Consider the following 22,650-nt stretch of genomic DNA (forward strand, 5'->3'; position numbering starts at 1 on the left):
CTCTAGCTCTGAAAGTATAGTATTTCAACTCGGAACCCGCTGGTGGTAGCAGAGGAAGAGGGAGGCCCCCCTGAGATGGAAAGACCAGTTGGAGGACTTGGCTGCACTTGGTATTTCCAATTGGCGTCGGTTGGCACAGAAAAGAAACGACTGTCGTGCTTTATTCCCACGACAGTCGGTTCTACGTACCGGAATGACTCGTGCTTTACCCGACCAAGGGCTGTTGTTTCGGCGACCTTACCCCGCTCAGATCGGCGATACCCTTCAATCCTTCTTCTCCGGGCGGGCGTTGAGCCTAACCCCGGACCAGAAACATATTTCTGCTGTGTTTGCCAGAATCGACTCCATCCGAACTCCACTTCGGTTAGGTGCAACTCATGCAACGGATGAAGTCACCTAAGAACCTGCTCTGGTCTTAGGTCTCACCGGGACTGGACCAAAGGCTATGTGGCTCCCTGCTTCTCAAGCCAAACGGCACAATCAGCCTCCACGGCTACCCGCTCGCGCAATGCACCTAACACCCGAAGAGCCTGCACGGCACCTAGAAGCTCCCCTGGGCAGCAGAAAACCTCTCAGGCGATGTCGAGCTCGAAATATTTATTTATATGACTTCAACGCGCACCACGATCTCTGGCATATCATGGCAACCTATGCTGACTTTTGCATCAAACCACCATAGCCCATAGCCATCTCGATCGATAAACCAACCGACTTTGCTTCCGCGGAGCACCGAACATATATCAACTTTTCAAAAGCTGATTGGAAAGGCTTCGCGGAATTTACTGAAAACACCTTCGCTGCCCTCCCCACACCAACCGACGTCCACCTTGGTGAACGTAGGTTTCGCAGGGCTGTCACCGCTGCTGCAGCCCGCTTCGTACCGGCAGGATGCATCACCGACCCACGCCCAAATTTCCCTGCTGAAGCGGCTGTTCTAGCCGATTCGTCAGGCCGATCCCGGAGATCCCCGTATCAGGGATCTCAACGCGGAGATTCGGCAACTAGTAAACGTACATAAGCGGAAGAAGTGGGAAGAGCATCTGAAGACCTGCAACTTCACCTCTGGTGTGAGTAAGCTTTGGTCAACCGTGAGGTCACTGTCCAATCCGACGAAGCACGACGACAGAGTCGAAATTTCTTTCGGCGACCCTGCTTCGTCGGACCCGGAGCGATGCGCGAGCTATTTTAGCCGGCAGTTCATACTGCATCCTCCGGTGGACAAAGCCAAGCGTCGAGTGACCAGAAGGCTGCACAAACTGCCAACAACATGTGCCCCCCTTGCTTTCACTTGCGGTGAAGTTCAGGTGGCCATCGGGAAGGCGAAAGCCTCCAAAGCCATGGGTCCCGACGGAATATGCATGCTGATGCTGAAAAATTTGGGTCCTGCGGGGGTAGCGTACCTAACGGAGGTCCTCAATTTGCCCATGGCCACTCTCATCATCCCAGACATCTGGAAGGTGAGGAGAGTGGTCCCACTGCTCAAACCGGGGAAACCCGCCAACATAGGAGATTCTTATCGTCCGATAACACTCCTTTCCCCGATAGCGAAGATACTCGATGCCTTGCTACTCCCGTATTTCACAAACCACTTGACCCCAGCGAAGCATCAGCATGGTTTCCGTAAAGTGCACAGTACAACAATAGCACTTAACGCAATAAACACTCAGGTAACTCGTGGCCTTAACCGTAAACGTCCCTGTGAGAGAACGATTCTAGTAGCGTTGGACCTGTCAAAGGCTTTTGAAACTGTCAGCCATTCCACGCTACTAGAAGATATAGAGGCTTCCTCTCTCCCACAGACGCTCAAACGGTGGTCGGCAAATTATCTAAGTGGTCGACACTCGTCGGTAATGTTGAGATAAATCGAGCAAACTTAGGAAAATAAAACAGGGGGTTCCACAGGGTGGTGTCCTTTCCCCACTACTGTTTAACTTTTACATTTCAAAGCTCCCTCAACCACCAGAGGGAGTCTCGATCGTCTCTTACGCCGACAATTGCTCGATCATGGCGACTGGGAATGGAATTAATGACCTGTGTTCGAAAGTAAACGGGTATCTCTCCGAACTTTCTCGCTTCTTCACGGCAAAGTGTCTAGCCCTCTCCCCTACGAAATCCTCTGCGACCCTTTTCACAACCTGGACGAAGGAGGTCAGGCTACCGCTAGGAATTCACGTCGATGACATACCAATTCCGACGGTGAATAATCCTAAAATTCTCGGAGTAACATTCGACAGCCTGCTCTCCTTCTCTGCACACGCAACCGCTATTGTTAATAAAGTACAGAGCCGCAACAAAGTCCTCAAGTCGCTAGCCGGCAGTACTTGGGGCAAAGACAAAGAAACGTTGCTGGCAACATACAAGGCAATAGGCCGGCCGGTTTTAAACTACGCAGCACCAGTAGGACGCAGTGGACGAAGCTACAGGCGGTACAAAATACAGCACTTAGGACAGCGACTGGATGCCTCCTGATGTCACCAGAACACCACCTCCACGATGAGGCGAAAATGCTGCCAATTAGGGAGCACAACACGATGCTCTGCAAGCAGTTTCTTGCTGGGAGCCACAGATGTGGCCACCCAAATAGACAGCTGCTTGCAGAGGAGCCCTCGCCGAGTCACGTCAGGAGGCATCTATATGAACTGACGGACGAAGTCCAGAGGTTTATTAAGCAACCTCTGGACCCGTCAGCTCACAGACAGGCCCTGAACGGCATTCACAGGGACGCAGTCTCGAGTTATGTAGACTCAAGACCTGTGAATGCCGTACCGGACATTCTGAGACACCGGACATTGACGCGACGGAGCTCCATCTGCCTCGGGAGACCAGGACAACAAAAGCCCAACTTCGCTCTGGCTACTGCAGCAGGCTTAATTCCTACCTGAGTAGGTTAAATGCGGATGTGCCGAACGAATGTCCGGCATGCGGAGAAACCCCTCACGACTCGAAACATCTCTTCGCATGCCCGGAAAACCCCACAACCCTAACGGCGTCGTCCCTATGGACCGACCCCATAGAGGCTGCACGCTTCTTGGGGCTGCCGTTAGTGGAACTTGACGACAACGACTGAGATATCAGCCTATCTGGGCGGGGTTGTTGTAGCCGCTACAACAACATCAACAACATCGAAAGGCCCAAGAATGTGAAACAGGTTAGGTCATTTATAGGTACAGTGTCCTGGTACCGAAGATTTATTAAGGACTTTGCTGAGTTAGTTAGGCCTCTCACCGAATTAACAAAGAAAAACCGAAAGTTCGAGTGGAACGAAGATTGTGAACGGAGCTTTAGGGAGGCGAAGGAGCGCCTGGTGACTCCACCCGTTTTGAGTCTGATTTCGGTATAGGAGCAGTTTTGACCCAAAGATTTGAGGACGGTGAGAAGGTTAGTTATAGCATTTTTGAGTAGGTCCCTGAATAAAAATGAGAAAAATTATTCGACGACAGAGAAGGAGTGTTTAGCGGTCTTGTGGGCGGACGAGAAATTGCGTCCATATGTGGAAGGCGCTAGGTTTACTGTCGTCACTGACCATTATTCTATGGTTTGGCTGAACAACTTGAAGGATCCTAGTGGTAGGATAGCGCGTTGGGCGCTGAAGCTCCAGCAGTATGACTTATAGATTGTCCACCGGAAGGGAAAGGAACATGTGGTTCCAGATATGTTGTCCCGTAGTGTGCCTGTTGCTGAAGTTTCCACTGTTGCTGTTGTTGTTGTAGCGGCTACAACAACCCCGCCCAGGACGGTTGGTATCTCAGTCGTTATCGTCAAGTTCCACTAACGGCAACCCTAGGAAGCGTGCAGCTTCTGTGGGGTTTGTCCAGAGGGACAAGGCCGTTAGGGTTGTCGGGTTTTCCGGGCATGCGAAGAGATGTTTCGAGTCATGTGGGGTCTCTCCGCATGCCGGACACTCATTCGGCACATTCTCATTCAACCTACTCAAGTAGGAGTTCAGCCTGCTGCAGTAGCCGGAGCGAAGTTGTGCGAGTGTTGTGCGTGTCTCCCGAGGCAGATGAAGCTCCGTCTCGTCTATGTCCGGGGGTGGTATGCCTAGAACGGCATTCACAGGTCTAGAGTCTACATAACTCGAGACTGAGTCCCTGTGAATGCCGTTCAGGGCCTGTCTGTAAGCTGTCGGGTCCAGAGGTTGCTTAATGAACCTCTGGACTTCGTCCGTCAGTTCATATAGATGCCTCCTGACGTGCCTAGGCGAGGGCTCCTCTGCAAGCAGCTGTCTGCTTGGGTGGCCACTTCTGTGGCTCCCGATCAGGAACTGCTTGCAGAGCATTATATTATGCTCCTTTACAGGGAGCATTTGCGCCTCGCCGTGCAGGTGGTGTTCAGGCGACATCAAGAGGCTTCCTGTCGCTGTCCTGAGTGCGGTGTTCTGTACAGTCTGTAGCTTCGTCCACTGCGTCCTACTAGTCCCTGGCGACCACACTGGCGCTGCGTAGTTCAAAACCGGCCGGCCTATTGCCTTGTATGTTGCCAGCAACGTTTCTTTGTCTTTGCCCCAAGTACTGCCGGCTAGCGACTTGAGGACCTTGTTGCGGCTCTGTACTTTATTGACAATAGCGGTTGAGTGCGCAGAGAAGGAGAGCAGGCTGTCGAATGTTACTCCGAGTATTTTGGGGTTATTCACCGTCGGAATTGGTGTGTCATCGACGTGAATCCCCAGCGGTAGCCTGACCTCCTTCGTCCAGGTTGTGAACAGGGTCGCGGAGGATTTCGTAGGGGAGAGGGCTAGACACTGTGCAGTGAAGAAGCGAGAAAGTTCGGAGAGATAGCCGTTTACTTTCGATCACAGGTCATCAATTCCATTCCCAGTGGCCATGATCGAGCAATCGTCGGCATAAGAGACAATCGAGACTCCCTCTGGTGGTTGAGGGAGCTTTGAAATGTAAAAGTTAAACAGTAGCGGGGAAAGGACACCACCCTGAGGAACCCCCTGTTTTATTTTTCGCTGCTTACTCGTTTTGTCTCTAAACATTACCGACGAATGTCGACCACTCAGATAATTGCCGACCACCGTTTGAGCCTCTGTGGGAGAGAGCGTGGAATGGCAGACGGTGTCAAACGCCTTTGACAAGTCCAACGCTACTAGAATCGATGTCTCACATGGACGGTTACGGTTAAGGCCACGAGTTATCTGAGTGTTTATGGCGTTAAGTGCTGTTGTTGTACTGTGCACTTTACGGAAGCCATGCTGATGCTTCGCTGGGGTCAGGTGGTTTGTGAAGTACGGGAGTAGCAAGGCCTCGAGTGTCTTCGCTACCGGGGAAAGGAGTGTAATCGGACGATACGAATCTCCTTTGTTGGCAGGTTTCCCCGGTTTGAGCAGTGGGACCACTCTCCCCACCTTCCAGATGTCTGGGATGATGAGAGTGGCCATTGACAAGTTGAGGACCCCCGTTAGGTACGCTACCCCCGCAGGACCCAAATTTTTCAGCATCAGCATGCATATTCCGTCGGGACCCATGGCTTTGGAGGCTTTCGCCTTCCCGATGGCCACCTGAACTTCACCGCAAGTGAAAGCAAGGGGGGCACAAGTTGTTGGCAGTTTGTGCAGCCTTCTGGTCACTCGACGCTTGGCTTTGTCCACCGGAGGATGCAGTATGAACTGCCGGCTGAAATAGCTCGCGCATCGCTCCGGGTCCGACGAGGCATGGTCGCCGAAGGAAATTTCGACTCTGTCGTCGTGCTTCGTCGGATTAGACAATGACCTCTCGGTTGACCAAAGCTTGCTCACACCAGAGGTGAAATTACAAGTCTTCAGATGCTCCTCCCACTTCTTCCGCTTATGTACGTTTACAAGTTGCCGAATCTCCGCATTGAGATCCCTGATACGGGGATCTCCGGGATCGGCCTGACGAAGGCTATCACGCTCATCGGCTAGAACAGCCGCTTCGGCAGGGAAGTTGGGACGTGGGTCCGATATACATCCTGCCGGTATGAAGCGAGCTGCAGCAGCAGTGATAGCCCTGCGAAACTTACGTTCACCGAGATGGACGTCGGTTGGTGTGGGGAGCGCTGCGAAGGTGTTTTCGGTAAACTCCGCGTAACCTTTCCAATCAGCTTTGGAAAAGTTGATATAGGTCCGGTGTTTGGCGGAGGCAAATTCGGTTGGTTTATCTATCGAGATGACTATGGGTAGATGGTCTGATGCTAGAGTCAGCATAGGTCGCCACGTTATGCTGTTTATCAGACCAACGCTGACTATTGTGATGTCTGGCGAGCTACTGCAGTTACCCATAATCCTGGTGGGTGCGTCGTCGTTCATTGTGCAGAATGTCGAATCGTCTATCTGCTCAGTCTGTTCCCCTACGATCGTTTGACAGGCTTGAGTGCCAAATATCGTGGTGCGCATTAAAGTCACCTACTACCATACGGTTTTCACCTCTGAGGAGCGCACCTATATCAGGGTGATATCATGCCGGGCAGCAGGTGACAGGGGGTATGTATATGTTAAACATTTCGAGCTCGACATCGCCTGACCGGATAGCGATGCCCTGACATTCTAGGGTGGTATCCCTGCGGTCGTGTCTGCTTCGGTAAGACGATACTGCACGGTGTGGTGCGTGATGAACGCTAAGCCACCACCATTATCTCGCTCGCGATCTCGACGGTGCACGTTGTACCCGGCGCAATTCAACAAAGTTGAATTGCTGTGCAGCTTCGTCTCTTGGACCGCAGCTATTAATATACCATTCCGACACATGAAGACGGTTATCTCCTCAATCTTGCTCTGTAGCCCGTTGCAGTTAAATTGAAGGAGCTTCATGTGGCTCGGGAGACGTGTCGTGATGTGGGGTGTAAGTGAAGTGTATGTTCTTGCCGCCGTTGGCTGTGTGTGCTGCTGAGGTGATTGCCGCCCTGTGGTGGTGGTGGGGGGCGTCGCAATTGGGGTCTGCGACCGAGCAGCGCAACACGGGCCCTCGAAGTTCCCCGTCCAATCTCGCGTGGTACGCAGACCTGAGCATGCCCTAAAATGGCACCAGCCAAGGCAGATGTTGCACTTGACGGATGTCACATTACGGAATATCCTGGTCTGACATACCGTGCAGATTGTAGGGGGAACCAGGAGTTGTTGGCGGCGGCGTGTGGGTGGTGGTGCGGTTGTGTGTGTTATGTGGTCTGAAGTGGCTGTGGTACGGTCTGCGGTGTTATTATGTTGTTGTGTTGTGGTGACTGTGTGTGGCTGCTGTGTGAGTGTGTGAGGCTGCTCGGGCGGACTGTGGTTAGCCGTGGAGGCTGCTCTGTTTGAGCAACAGGGGGCCACGTACGACGTGGTCCACTGTCTATGTGTCCGTAGTCCCGAGCAGACTGTGAGGTGACTCCACCCCTCGCAGGCATTACACTTGACTGAGGTGGAGTTGTGGTGTAATCGACTCCGGCATACACAGCAGGTGTATGTTTCTGGCCCAGGATTTGACTCGATGCCAGCCCTGAGTAAGAGAATACGTAGTGAATGTAGCCCTATGGACGGACAACTTCTAAGATACTTCGCCGACCTAAACGGGGTTAGATCGCCGAAATAACAGCCCTTGGGCGGGTGAAACCCGTGTCATTCCGGTACGTAGAACCGGCTGTCGTGGGAATGAATGTCGTCTAGTCGCGTGGTGTGATTGACGGTGCCAAACGCCTTTGACAAATCCAACGCTACTACGACTGTTTTCTCACAGGAACGGTTTCGGTTTAGGTACGTAAGTGCTGTTGTTGTACTGTGCACTTTACGGAATCCATGCTGAAGCTTCGCTGGGGTCAGGTGGTTCGTGTACAGTGGGAGAAGCAATGCTTCTAGTGTCTTCGAACCCGGGAAAGGAGGGTTATCGGAAGATAAGACTCTTCTTTGTTGTCCGGTTTCCCCGGTTTAGGCTGTAGGACCAAACTCCCCATTTTCCAGATGTCTAGAATGATAAGAGTTGCCATAGACAGGTTGAGGACCTTGGTAAGGTAATTTACTCCCGCAGAACTCATTTTTTTCGGCATCAGTATGTATATTCAGCTAGCTTGCATGGCTTTGGAGGCTTTCGCCTTCCCGATGGCTACCTGCACTCCAGTGCTGGTTAAAACAAGAGGCGCAACTTGTGCAGCCTTTTGGTCACTCGACGTTTGGCTTTGTCCGCTGGAGTATGCAGCGTGAGTTGTCGGCAAAAGTAGCTAGCGTATCGTTCCGGATCAGACGAGCCGCGGTTGCTAAAGAGATGTCGACTCTGTCGTCGCGCTTTGTCGGATTAGATAGTGACCTCAAGCGTGCTGCAGAAGCAGTGACAACCCTACGGAAGCCGTTCCAATCAGCTTTGGAAAAGTTGATGTAGCGTCGGCAGGTTTATTAATGGAGATGACTATGGGCAGATGGTCTGATGCTAAAGTCAGCATAGGTCGCCACGTTATGCCGTTTATGGGACCAGCGCTTACTATTATTATGTCAGGCAAGCAACAGCAGCTGCCCATAATCCTGGTGGGTGCGTCGTCGATCATTGTGCAGAATGTCGAATTGTCTATATGCTCAGCCAAGTGTGTTCCCCTACTATCATTCGACAGGCCTGAATTCCAAAGTCACCGACTACCATACAGTTTGCACCTCTGAGGAGCGCACCTATTTCAGGGTGATATCCTGCCGGGCAGCTAGTGACAGGGGGTATATAAACACGAAACATTTCGAGCTCGATATCGCCTGGCCGGAAAGCAATACCCTGACATTCTAGGATGGTATCCCTGTGTCGAATTGCTGTGCGACTTGGCTTTGGCTTTTAATATTCCACTCCAGCCAATAAAATACGGTTATTTCTTCGACTTACTCTGTAGTCCATTAAAGTTAAACTGTAGAATCTTCGTGTTCCTAGGGAGACTTATTGGGATGTGACGCTGTAGTCCGTTACAGTTACACTGTAGAATCTTCCGTGTTCCTAGGGAGACTTATTGGGATGTGAGGTGTATGGGAAGTGGCCTTCCTGCCATTTGCTGTGTGTGCTGTTGTGGAGGGTGTAGCTCTAAGGTGGTAGTGGGTGGCGTCGCAGTAGGAACTAAGCCCGATCAGCACAACACCGGCCCTCATAGTTTCTCATCCAATCTCGCGTGGTCCGCAGTCCTGAACATGCCCTAAAGCGTCAACATCCAAGGTAGGTGTTACACTTAACTGATGACACGTTACGGAATATCCTGGTCTGACACACCGAGGACATTGTTGGAGGAACCAGGAGTTGTTGGCGGCGACGTGGGGGTGGTCGTGCGGATGTGTCTGTGGTGTGGTCTATTGTGTTGTGTTGAGTGCGGTTGTGTGTGTGTTAAGCTACTCAGGCGTACTCGGCACAGTGTGTAGACCACTGGCTTTGGAAGCTGGGGCCCGTTGGATCGAACCCCAGGAAAGAGGAATGTTGAGGAAATGTGGTGATCTCGGAAATAGCAGCTATAACTTCTACCATTTATAAATTGTTGTTGTTATTTCAAAAAAATTTGCCATTAAAAACGGACTCAAGCTCAATAAAAAGTGCGAATAGCAGCGGAATAGCTCCCTTGATTGTGGATGGGTTGGCATATGGAAGCAACAACAGTTTATAAGGCGAACTTAGCGCAGTGTGTACACCACTGGCTTTGGAAGCTGGGGTCGTTGTATCGAATCCCAGTGAAGAAGTCTGATGAGGAAATAGCCATAATTTCTACCATTTATAAATTATTGTTGTTTTTGCACAATAATTTTTCATTAAAAACTGCCTCAATCTGAGTAAATTTTTTTTAATATTTTTAATTTGTATGCAAAAATTTACTTTGATTACAATTTACATACCCGTGTTATGCTTGCACGATGGCCAGTCAATGAAAACTTTTCTGGTGGACGTGGAATCCATTCTCCAGGGCTACGTTTTGCTTTTGTAGGAGCTCCTTCTATAGCCTCTTTTTCAGCTTCTGATAACTTGGCCTCTAGGTCCATTACTTTTTTTTGCAAGCGAATAACCGAAGTCCATTTTTTTTCCAAAAGTCCACTGAATTTTTTCTCGCTTTCTGTAGACACGTCAGCTTCTTTACGGAATGCGTCCAAGGACTCAGTGTAGCCATTGCTACCTAAGTAATCGGCAATCGCTTGGTTCCTGAAGTTAAATATACTCATAACCTTCGAAAAGTAAATTATGAAAGTTTAAATCTTACAGTTCCTCGCGCTGCCTCTGCGACAAAACCATTTTCATGTTCTTTGTCGGGACAGACGTCGCTATTACTTTTGATATACAATGAGCGTTGATATCCTTTAAGTTAAGTACTGCTGAAAATAAAAGAATGAAATGCTATTTAGTTTCGAATAGTTACGTATAATATTAATTAAATTAAATAAACAGTAAAATAATGTGTGAAACCTTTGCAAAATGGGCATAGCAACTGAAGCGGACAGGTAACAAATTTTTATGTTTCTGGTTTTAGTAATATTTGATCGATATCCTAAATATGAATCTTAGCACGACACATGTTTATGTAACATAATAAAATAATATTCGGATTACACATAACTCCAGACAGCCAATAGATCAAATTGCTGAAGTTGTGGCGCGTGTAGAAGAAGCCGTAAGAACAACAAACAGCAAAATAAGCCCCATTGTCGATTAAATCGAGGTAACAAAAATGTTACAACGGCATTAATTATAGCTTTTCTGTTGTGGAAAGAAAAAAATTTTAGCTTTCGTTAAAAAAAAAAATGGTGTGTAGTGCTAACTTGACACATATACAACTACTGGATAGAATTGAAGTATCCAATATGTTATTAATAGTAGCCTACTATGCCATTAATTGTAGCTTTTGATTTTAAAATTTTTTGCTTTCGGTTTTATCGAAATAAAATTATAGTTTAAAAAACTAAAACCTCCCTATTATAACTGCCATTCGTACTGTCATCAGGTATGTAACTTGAGAATAGAAATCGCTGCATCTTTTAGGCGCATCAATATTACATCGTTACATCCCGAGCTAATAAAAGGAAGGTAAAAAATCGAGTTGACGGTTGAGCAACCCATGTGCGAGATGCGGTAACCAATCCGAGTGGAGCCCTGGGTCACGGCAGAAAGATGTTGCTGTTGTTGTAGCGGTTACCAAGCCCCGCTCGGGTCGGTTCATCCGTAAGTCGTCTGTTTCAGCTAAGGGGAGGCCCAGGAAGAGTGCGACTTCCACAGGGTCTGTCCATAAGGACAGGGGTGTCAGCTGGGTGGGGTTCTCAGGGCATGTAAAGAGGTGCCGAGAGTCATGTGGCTACTCTCCACATACCGGGCATTGGTTGGGCACATCCTCATTAATTCTGCCCAGGTATGAGTTAAGCCTGCTGCAATAGCCAGAGCGAAGTTGGGCTATTGTGGTGCGGGTCTCCCGAGGCAGACAAAGTTCTGTCCCGTCCACGTCAGGTGGTTGAGTGCCTAGAACAGCATTCACAGGGTGGGAGTCTACATAACTTGAGACCGATTCCCTGTGAATGCCGCTCAGGGCCTGTCGATAAGCTGACGGGTCCAGAGGTTGTTTAATGAACCTCTGGACTTCGTACGTCAGTTCGTAGAGATGCCTCTTGACGTGCCTTGGCGAGGGTTCTTCCCACAAGAAACTGCTTGCAGAGCATTGTGTTATGCTCTTTGACTGGGAGCATCGGGACCTCGTCATGTAGGTGGTGTTGGGGCGTCATCAGGAGGCATCCGGTCGCTGTCCGTAGTGCCGTATTCTGGCATGTCTGTGGCTTTATCCACTGCGTCCTGCTAGTCCCAGGCGACCACACGGGCGCTGCATAGTTAAGAACCGCCCGGCCAATTGCCTTGTATGTTGCCAACAACGTTTCTTTATCTTTGCCCCAAATGCTGCCGGCCAGCGACTTCATTACATTGTTGCGGCTCTGTATTTTATTGGCAATTGCGGTTGTATGCGCCGAGAAGGAGAGCAGACTGTCGAAGGTAACTCCGAGGATTTTGGGGTTATTCAGCGTGAATAATCGAGAAAGTTCGGCGAGATAACCGTTTACTTTCGAGCACAAGTCATCAATTTCATTCCCAGACGCCACAATCGAGCAATCGTCAGCATAAGAGACAATATTGACACCCTCTGGTGGTTGAGGAAGCTTAGAGATGTAATAATTAAACAGTAGTGGACAGAAGAGGGGACAGGACACCACCCTGTGGTAGCCCCTGTTTAATTTTACGTGGTTTACTGGTTTTGAAAATTACTGACGAATGTCGACCACTCAGGTAATTTGCCGACCACCGTTTCGAGTCCCTGTGGGAGAGAGCAGACATCTATGTCTTCTACCAGCGTTGAATGACTGACAGTGTCGAACGCCTTGGACAGGTCCAACGCTACTAGAATAGTTCTCTCACAGGGGCGGTTTCGGTTAAGGCCAGGAGTTATCTGAGTGTTTGTGGCGTTAAGTGCTGTTGTTGTACTATGCAAGGCCTTTAGTGTCTCTGCTACCGTGGAAAGGAGGGTTATCGGGCATAAGACTCTCCTTTGTTGGCTGGTTTCCCCGGTTTGAGCAGTGGGACCACTCTCCCCATCTTCCATATGTCTACCTACTCCCGCAAGACCCAAATTTTTCAGCATCAACATGCATATTCCGTCGGGTCCAATGGCTGTGAAGGCTTTCGCCTTCCCGGTGGCTACCCTTACCTCACCACTTTATCCACCGGATGATGCAGAATAAACTGCCGGCTAAAATAGCTCGCGCATCTCTCCGGGTCCGACGAAGCGTGGACACCAGTATATTTCGACTCTGTCGTCACGCTTCGTTGGGTTGGACAACGACCTCACGGTTGACCAAAGCTTACTCATACCAGAGGCGAAGTTGCAGGTCTTCAAATGGTCTTCCCATTTATTCCGCTTATGTACGTTCAAAAGTTGCCGAATCTCCGAATTGAGATCCCTGGTACGGGGATTTCCGGGATCGGCCTGACGAAGGCTGTCACGCTCATCGGCTAGAACAGCCGCTTCAGCAGGAAAGTTCGGACGTGGATTCTTAATACATACTGCTGGGATGAAGTGAGCTGCAGCAGCAGTAACAACCCTGCGGAATTTACGTTCACCTATATGGACGTCGGTTGGTATGGGTAGTGCCGTGAAGGCGCTTTCAGTAACATCCGCGAAGCCTTTCCAGTCAGCTTTGGAAAAGTTGACATAGGTACGGTGATCCGCGGAAGCAAAGTCGGCAGGTTTATCAATCGAGATGAGACATGGACACTTTTTTGCCCGCGCAGTAGCTCAACTGAAAATCTGCTCCGTTTTGTTGCATCAACAAATTTAATCTTCAAATAGAAAGGAGGTGAGGTTTTTAATAGCAAACTAAAAGTTATATTTAACCTTTTTATCGACACGATTGTTACATTGGTGAGCTACAGCACCTTGCAAATACACTTGAATTCGTGAATAGGCCCTCACAATCGCCCGATTTGAACCCGATCGAAAAATATTGCTCTGTCTAAAGTTCTGTAATTGCGTCGTTTTCCACCGATGTAACAATTGTTCCGGTAAAGAAAGAATGAAATAACTTTTTATTAATTTTAACCAAGGGATTTTAACTTTAATGATAATTGCTCGCTGGATTAAGGCGCCTTTACACGGGTCGATTTTCTGGTAGATTTTTGTCGTTCAACCAAAATTGACCCGTGTAAATGACATCTCAACCGTAAAATGTAAGTGCTTTGGCTAGTCGATTTTCCACTCTACTGAAATCGACCCTTGTAAAGGCCGCTTTAGCCCCTTATTTAGTCCCAGAATACAATGATACGAGGAGAAATTAATTGTTTTTTATAAAGATAAGAAATGCACATCTACAACGAAAACTTGATTTTTACTCCCATTTTTGGAGTCCGAACCCAGCAAAGAGCGCTGGGTGAAGGTAAGCTAGTGATCAGCAGGGTGTTCATATTGTTTAAAAATAGCGCAATTTTTGAAAAAAAATCGCCAAAAACCGCCAATTTTTTTAAAATAAAATTCATAAAATCGATTTAACTAATCTTTTATTTTAAAAAGGGGGGGGTGTGTGCCTGGGGAAAACCGGTCTCCAAACGTTTCTCGGCTGGAGCTGCGACGTCAGCTCCGCCTAGGGAATTTAGACCCCAAAATAGGCACACCTCAACCCAAGGGCGGGGTGCGGCACCTGCTTCAAGGTTAAACCGGCAGGATGCTGCTGATATACCCAGCAGCTCAAAAAAGGTTGCAACTACGGGTGGGGCCGGCTAGAAATATCCGCCTCTCGAAGCAGGCGTACTACGACAGAACAGCTGACGGAGGACGAACTTAAGTCGCTGGACTGGGCAAGCGGAAATGTAGCCAGCTTGGGTAAACCGGCAGGCACTGCTCCAAAGAGGCAACGATCTGCTGAACAGGCAGGGGGGTCGCCAAACGACAGAGAACAGGTGGCCATAAATACCGCTCCTTCAGGGATGTTGTTAAGGGAGACGGTGAGGTACTGGCCATCATTGACAGAGGGGAGGGGAGGGGAGTAGGAAGGAACTATCCCGAAGGAGAAATGGAGGCAGGTTGAGGAGGCTATTGCCGAAATCTACCTCCAGGTCTTAGAGAAAAAGCCTGGACCCCCTCCTCTCTGCCATGATTCTGGTTGGTATCAAGGTAGGACAAAGCTTATCGCTTGCGAGGACCATAGGTCAGCCCAGCTCTACAGGTTGGCCGTCAGCAAGGTAGGTGAGGTTTGGCCGGGAGCCAAACTCGAGGCAGTCAGCAAGGAAGAGATTCCTAGCAGACCTAGGACTCGGGTTTGGATCCCGGCTAGACCGGCCGAGCCCCAAAAAATAGAGCGGATCTTTAGATCCTGCAATAAGGACCTGCCGACATACAATTGGAAGGTGGGGAAGATCGAAGAGCCGACAGAGAACAGAAGGCAGGTGTTGCTGATCCTCAACGCCGAATCGCTTGCCCCATTGGCACAGAAGGACTGGATAGTCAGATTCGGGTTTGTTGACGCAACTGTTCGAATCTACCGCAGCGACGAGCCGGGCTTGGACCTTAATGAGGAGATCGACAAGTTCGGAATGCGCAGCGGTGGTGAAGAAGGGTTGCCCAGCAGCCAATGCTCATCCGACTCGGAGAGGCTAACCGGTTTGGGGCCGCTGTTTTATGAAGAGGATCTTCTCGCCGATGACACCGAGGGTGAGGAGATCGAGTAGGCGGACGTTGATGTCACAATGGTGGAGGTAAAACGGACGGGTTCGTATGAAGCTGATCCAGATCAACCTCCACCATTCTAAACTCGCGTCCGCGAATCTTGAGGTCCGCCTGGCTGCCGGTGGACTTAACGTTGCCCTCATCCAGGAGCCGTGGATAATCGGCAACAAAATCTGCGGGCTTTGGGTGAAGGGCTTTAAGCTAATTGCCGCACAAAATGCAGGTAAGACTCGAGCTTGCATATTAGCAAGAAACAACTTAAACATCTTCCTGCTTCCACAGCTCAGTGACGGCGATCTGGTAGCAGCAAGCATAGAGCTGGATAAAACCTGCTTCTGGGTAGCCTCTGCCTACATGGCCCATGATAAGGACGCACCACCAGAGGAGGTCCGAACATTGGTTAAAGAAGCAGCCTACAATAAAAAACAACTGGTTGTCTCCTGCGACGCTAATGCCCACAATTTGATGTGGATTCGAAAGAGACCTCAAGACCCTCCAAGTTAGGGAGTTCAGAAATGTGTGAAATACCGACTGGGGGGTTTACAACAAAAAACTGAGGACTTTATTGCCAAAGATACCTCCCCGAGACCCCGCCACGCAGGTGGAATTGGACGGGTATATTACGCTAGGCTGGAGAGAGACAAAAGTCTCCTTCATACCCAAGGCAGGTAGGTCCTCTCACATTAACCCCAAGGACTTCAGACCCATCAGTCTTACGTCTTTTCTGCTCAAAATTTAAGAGAAGATAGTGGATGATTATGTACGGGGGGTGGTACCAACTAGTAGGCTCTCCCCAGCGCAGCATGCCTATACGAAAGGCAAATCTACGGAAACCGCCTTGCACTCGCTCGTCGGGTTGGTGGAAAAAAGTTTATCAGATAAAGAGTATGCTATGGTTGCCTTTGTTGATATAGAAGGCGCCTTGAACAACATTAACGCAAGCGCCATAACGGGTGCCTTAGAAGAGCTTGTAGTTGACCACAACGTAGCGTCGCTGATTGAGTCCATACTTGTCAGCAGGAAGATAACCGCTAAGCTTGGCAACACCACAATAAGCAGAGAGGTCTGTAAAGGCACTCCTCAGGGAGGGGTTCTCTCCCTCTTCTCTGGAATTTGGCAGTAAACTCTCTGCTGAACGCACTCGAGAGGGGGGGTTGCCACGTCACTGCATACGCTGACGACCTGGCAATTGCCGTTAAAGTCAAATACCCAATTACCCTAATGGAGATTCTGCGCTCTAACATGGCCACGCTTAGGAACTGGACAGAGAGTAGGGGACTCGGAGTAAACCCCGAGAAAACCGAAGCAATTCTCTTCACAAGGAAACACAGGCTTCCCATAGGTTCCTCGCTAATCTTTATGGGTGTGGAGATATCCTCGAAGCAGAATGTTAAGTATCTAGGACTCATCTTAGACAGGAAACTAACGTGGAAACCTAATATAGAGGAAAGAGTACGGAAGGCCAACGTTGCATTATACACTTGCAAACAAGCGGTCGGAATCAAGTGGGGGATAACACCTCGTATTGCACATTGGCTTTACACCTCGGTGGTCAGGCCAATATTATTATACGGAGTACGCGTATGGTGGCCAGCAACTCAAAAATCAAGTTACCTAAAACTATTGAGTAAGGTCCAAAGAACAGCATTTATATGCATTTCAGGTGCATTAAGGACCACCCCAAATAAAGCGCTAGAGATGGTAACCAATCTGCCCGCAATAAACCTGGTGGGTAAATACGCGGCCGCCGATTCTGCGCTCAGACTAAAAAGCATGGCGCTATGGAAGGATCGGCGGTTCGGCCACGCCTCTATACTTCACACTCTGGGTAGTCACGAACAAGAAGTGGACTACTCCGCCCCTAAACCAACCTTCGATAGGCTCTTCATGACGAGCATCCCGTCAAGAAGAGAATGGCAAATACCAAGACCATGGAGAAGGTGGGAACTGAATTTTTATACGGATGGATCCAAGCTAGACAATAGGGTTGGCTATGGAGTTTTCTCCAAGAAACTAGGACTAGAATTATCCGTCCGCGTTCCGGACCACTGCAGTGTTTATCAGGCAGAGGTTTTAGCTATAAAGGAGGTGGCTGTGTACCTTAGTACGCATGTCGTAACGAGGACCCCGATTAATATGTTCTCGGACAGCCAGACGGCCATTAAATCATTGAACATGGTAATGCTGAGATCGAAGGTTGCGCAGGAATGTCTCGCAGCTCTAAACGATATCAGCGCCGTGTTCAAGGTCAGCCTCGTTTGGGTTCCGGGACATAGAGATATTGAAGGAAATTGCAGGGCCGACGAGCTAGCCAGAAAAGGTACCAATCTCCCCCTATGTGAAAACAGAGGCACAATTGGGATACCCATGGCAACCTGCAAAGTAAACTTCAAAATAGCATGATCCCAGAGGCAAACATGGCATGGCTAGAGGAGGGCACTTGTAGAACAAGGCTACTTTGGCCACAAATTGATAAGAAAAAGACGAAAGAGTTGCTCAGCCTCTCAAGAGAGGATATTGCAAGGGTCATGGCTTGTGTTACCGGACATTGACTATTTGGCAGGCACTCTTCGAGACTAGGAATATTCTTCCACGAATATTGTAGAAGTTGCAGGGATGAGGAAGAGGAAGAAACAATACAGCACTTCCTCTGTAGCTGCCCAGCCCTGGCCAGGAGGAGAGCAGGCTTTTCAGGTAGGCCCTTCTTTAGCTCTCTTACGGAACTATCCTGCGTAGGAATAAAGCCAATCCTACGCTTTATAAGAGCTTCGAAATGGTTCTCTGAAGATTAGGCACAGAGGTTCCCGTGTTCTGCAGTGGTACCACAATGGACCTTCATAATGTCTAAGTGAGTTGGTAATTTGAACCGACTGCCACATCAACCTAAATTAACCTATAATAAGGCGAGATCAGCTATTTTCACAATTTCTTCAATATCACATAGTGTCTGAATGATTTACATTTCTGTTGTTGTCATATATTGAGCTATTCAACATTGATAACATACTGGTAGATATTGGAAACTTTTTGCAGCAGAAACTATTAGCCTTCATATAACACTTTATTCGAACTATTGAATTAAGGCTTTCCAACCGCATCCTATTTCAAATCTTAGTTTTTGTTGAATTCATCACTCACTAAGCAATTATCCAAAATTCTGAGAAAAGATATTCCATGGGAAAGTTAAAAGATTTAAATATTCAGTTTCCGCTGCTTTTCTTTCCTTCAAAGTCAAATAGTGAATTGGCAGGTCCCTGAAACTCGCCCTCTTGTGATTCACACACTTTTCTGGTGACGAAATCAAAACTTTTTTTAAAAGTATTTAATTAACTAGGTAATCGTTTCAAAAGTTCTTCGATTAGGGTGATTAAACATTTTTGACAGTCTTTTAATATGCTTCTTAAGTCAAGTATATCACGCAGTTCATTAGCCTCTTCTGTAAAATTATTGGACAATCTGGTGATCAGTATTGCCAACAGGGCTGCCAACTATACATAGGTATGAAGTGCCATATTGAGGATAAAAAAGTGCCAAAACGTGCCAAATAGAAAATTAAAAGTGCCAAAAAAGGTGCCATTCTCATTAGTTCTTCCCATTAGCATTAAAATTATATTCCTAAAACAAAAGTCCAAAAAAGTCCAGTTGTATACACTATAGAAATTAGAAAATTGTAGTTGAGAAAAAGAAGTACAGTAAGTAAGAAGTAAGAAGTAGTAATTTGGCTTTTTTTCAAAAGCGCCATTTTGGCCCTTTGTGCCAAATTGAAAAATTAAGTGCCCTTTGAAGTAAAAAAAACCAAAAATGGCACGGTTTGAGCCAAGTTGGTAGAACTGATTGCCAAGTTTTTTATTTAAAAAAGCACCAAAACACTGAAAATAGCGCAATTTTCCCCAGAAAAAAACAGCAAATTTGTGTTGCTGTGTTTAATGGTATGTTTGCATATAAAGATGTATGTTCAAATATTTTAAGGAATTACGCAATGTCACTTGTAAATATTTCCAACTATGCGCAGTTAATTAATCTAATTAGCAAATTTTTTTTTTATTCGTAAAACAATTTGAAAACTTTACTTGGTTTCTCTAGCGGCTTTATTTTCATGCAATTGCTTACTTTTGTAAAAATGCGCACACCCAGCTAATTAGCAGAATATTCTATGAATTCTGTGATAGAGGCTGTGTGAAAATATTGCGTTTGGATTATTTGGGAGCATATTATCCAGAGGAGAAGCTCGGCCAAACACTAACATATGTGTAAGTCAACGGATAAAGTTTTCCGTACGTTTGGAATGAATAAATGAATGAACAAAATAAATACAATGTCACCATAGAATCACGTTTTAATATAAAATTACCTTCAAAAGGACACCAAAGAACGAAACAAGCGCTAAACTAAAAAATGTTGGCGGTTTAATTCCCTAAACGCATTAATTTATTGCGAAAGGCACAAGTTGGCAACAGTTATATCGATGTCAAATTTGTTCATATACAAGCATGGACAGAGAGTGAGCGCCTGCTTAAAGAGCGTAGGTAAACATCACATGCGGATACATGCGAGAGCGTAACAAAGTGAACGCAAAATCATTCAAACGTAATTGGCACACTAACACAATCACACTTTCAGCTCACGTTTACTTCTGATAGTGATCACATCTGCTCATATACACTCCTCGTCATTTGAATTGCACACCCTTTCAATTGTTAGTATTTACAGTTTTCCTTTTGTTTATTTAATATACATTTTTTGTAAAAATATAGCATATTCTACGGGTAAATGAAATTTTAAAATTTTTTACAAATTAAAACTTAAAAGAAACTTTCTTTGCATTTCTTGGGCAGCATTTTATATGATTTTTTCGTTTTTCTTGAGAGCCAGAAACAGTTCTTAAAAATGGTCAACATAAGAGTGTGCCATCCTAATGACCTGCAGTGAATAAGTTAATAATATTTTTGGAAAAATTTCGGATATGCAGTTTTGTAGCCCATTCATTTATAGTGTAATTAAGTGCAAGTTTGAAGTGACTCTAAAACAGCCCCGATTTTTAATTTTACTTTTTATTTTTTATTGACAATGCTGCGCATTTTATTCCATATAAAAATTTTGTCGAGCATACTTTGTATGACAGAAAATGCGCAGCACCATCACCAAAAAATTTGTCAAAAATCACCGCTATTTTACAGACACTTGAAACTTGCGCTTTATTGTACCCCTTTGTTGACATTTTCTTAACTCTGTATAAAGATTTAAAATCGGATGTAATGAAAAATTAAAAATGTAAATACTAAGGATTAAAAAGTAGAGCTATTCAAATGACGAGGAGTGTATGTGGTGTACGTTTGGGAGAGTGGGCCTTTTTACTCCAGAATGCGTGTGCAGTGGCTCTCTCTGGTATACGTGTATTAGTAAGATTCGTTGCCCCCTTCATGTTTGCCCATGATTTTCCCCGGGCAAAAAAAACCCATGTCTGATCGAGATAACTATAGTCAGATGGTCTGATGCTAGGGTCAGCATAGGTCGCCATGATACGCTGTTGATCAGACCAACGCTGACAATTGTTAGATCTGGCGAACTGCAGCAGCTGCCCATAATCCTGGTGGATGCGTCGTCGTTCATTGTGCAGGATGTCGATGTATTCCCCTACGTTCATTTGACAGGCTTGAGTGCCAAAGATCGTGGTGCGTGTTAAAGTCGCCAACTACCATACGGTTTTCACCGATGAGTAGCGCACCTATTTCAGGGTGATATCCTGCCGGGCAGCAGGTGACAGGAGGTATGTTACGTTAAATATTTCGAGCTCAACATCGCCTGACCGGATAGCAATACCCTGACATTCTACGACGATATCCCTGCGGTAGATGTCTGCTTCAATAAGACGATACAGCATAGTGTGGTGCGTGATGAACGCTAAACCTCCTCCATTGTCTCGCTCGCGATCTCGACGGTGCACGTTGTATCCGGCGCAATTCAACAAGGTTGAATTGCCGTGCAACTTCGTCATTTGGACCGCAGCTATTAATATTCCATGCGTTCCCATAAAGACAGTTATCTCCTCGGTCTTGCTCTGGAGTCCGTTACAGTTAAATTGTAGCAATTTTGTGTGCCTTGGGAGACAGAGAGTTTTTTGTGTGGTGTTAGGGAGTTGCGTTGCCTGCCGGCTCCCTGCTGTACGTGCTGCAAAAGGGGATGCTGCCTTGTGGTAGTGGTTGGCGGCGTCGCGGGGGAGGTACGCGACTGGGCAGCACAGCAGGAGCCAACATAGTCACTCGTCCAATCACGCGTGTTGCGAAGTCCTGAGAATGCCCTAAAGTGGCACTAGCCAAGGCAGGAGTTGTACTTGACTAATGTCACGTTACGGTATATTCTGGACTAACAACCCGAGCAGATTGTTGAAGGGACTAGGAGTTGCCGGCGGCGATGTGTGGGTGCTATTGTGTTTGTGTGGGTGATATTGTGTTTGTGTGTGTGTCTATGGTTGTGTTGTATTGTGTTGTGTTGGGGTGTGGGTGTTTTGGTTGTTTGCTGCACGGGCTGTGGTTTGCCGTGGAGTCGGTCTGGTTCGCACAGCATGGGGCCACAAACGACGTGGTCCATTGCCGGTGCGTACGTAGGCCCGAGCAGTTGCGGAGGTGACTCCACCCGTCACAGGCATTGCACATGACCGAGGTGGAGTTTGTATGCATTCGCAGCAGGTGTAGATTTCTGGCCCTGGGTTTGACTCTATGCCAGCCCTGAGCAGAAGGGTGCGGAGAAGGTGTAGCCCTAGGATCGAGCAACGTTTGACGGAATCCGCCGACGTAAACGGGGTTAGATCGCCGAAACAACAGCCCTTGGTCGGGTAAAGTCCGAGAGTCCGGCAGAAATAAAGGGAGCTTCGGTGGGGCCCCTCCGACTAATTCGGTTTAAGGGTTCATGGAAGCCTGTAGCGTATGTTCAAAGTAGGTGCGGCTGCAAGCGGGTATCTGTCTTGGAGCAAGCGGCTCGCTATACAAACGTGTATTTGGTTGCGAAGCAACCCCTGTCTCAGGAATGGGTTGTGCGCTAGGTTTAGGACCCACCACGTAAAAATCTTTTCCAGTGAAGAAGCGAAACAATGCCTTGGATGAGACTCTTATGATTACGACCACGGCAAACGTTTAAAGGACTACGATTTGAGGGCATGCACCTGGAATGTCCGGACCCTTAATGCCCCTGCCCGGCTGGTTGATGTCCTCGTAAGAATAACTACAGGTGCCATTTAAAGGAGCGCAAATTCGGCGTTGGATTTGTGGTGGGAGAGAGACTCCGTCGGCGAGAACTGTCATTCACTCCGGTGGACGAGCGTCTAGCCATCATCCGCATCAAAGCGAGATTCTTCACCATCTTGCTCATCGCGCCCATGCCCCGACGAAAGAGAAGTAAGAAGTATCCAGGAAGAAGAAGTATCGATGAGCGCTTGGAGCGCACGTACGGGCGCTGCCCCGCTACGATTTCAAAATCGTGCTTGGCGAATTCAATGCCAGGGTGGGAAAGGAAGGGATCTTTGGAACC

The 22,650-nt window shown here is 47.7% G+C and overlaps 1 protein-coding gene across 6 annotated transcripts in view; it reads right to left on the bottom strand.

Annotated features, from left to right (window-relative positions):
* Nucleotides 1-9,782: 9,782 nt before the first annotated feature.
* Nucleotides 9,783-22,650, bottom strand: part of LOC118742234 (lissencephaly-1 homolog) — a gene marked incomplete at its 3' end in the record, with an annotated part of 77,283 nt that continues 64,415 nt past the window's right edge. For 4 of the 6 annotated variants that reach the window (XM_036474153.1, XM_036474151.1, XM_036474149.1 and 1 more), the window contains 2 exon segments: nt 9,783-10,079; nt 10,138-10,249. In XM_036474153.1, the coding sequence (XP_036330046.1) occupies nt 9,783-10,079; nt 10,138-10,175 (335 nt within the window). 6 annotated transcript variants of the gene reach the window in all.

Source organism: Rhagoletis pomonella, unplaced genomic scaffold (assembly GCF_013731165.1).
Source record: "Rhagoletis pomonella isolate Grant_MI unplaced genomic scaffold, Rhpom_1.0 Rhpom_scaffold_00007, whole genome shotgun sequence".
Taxonomy (NCBI): domain Eukaryota; kingdom Metazoa; phylum Arthropoda; class Insecta; order Diptera; family Tephritidae; genus Rhagoletis; species Rhagoletis pomonella.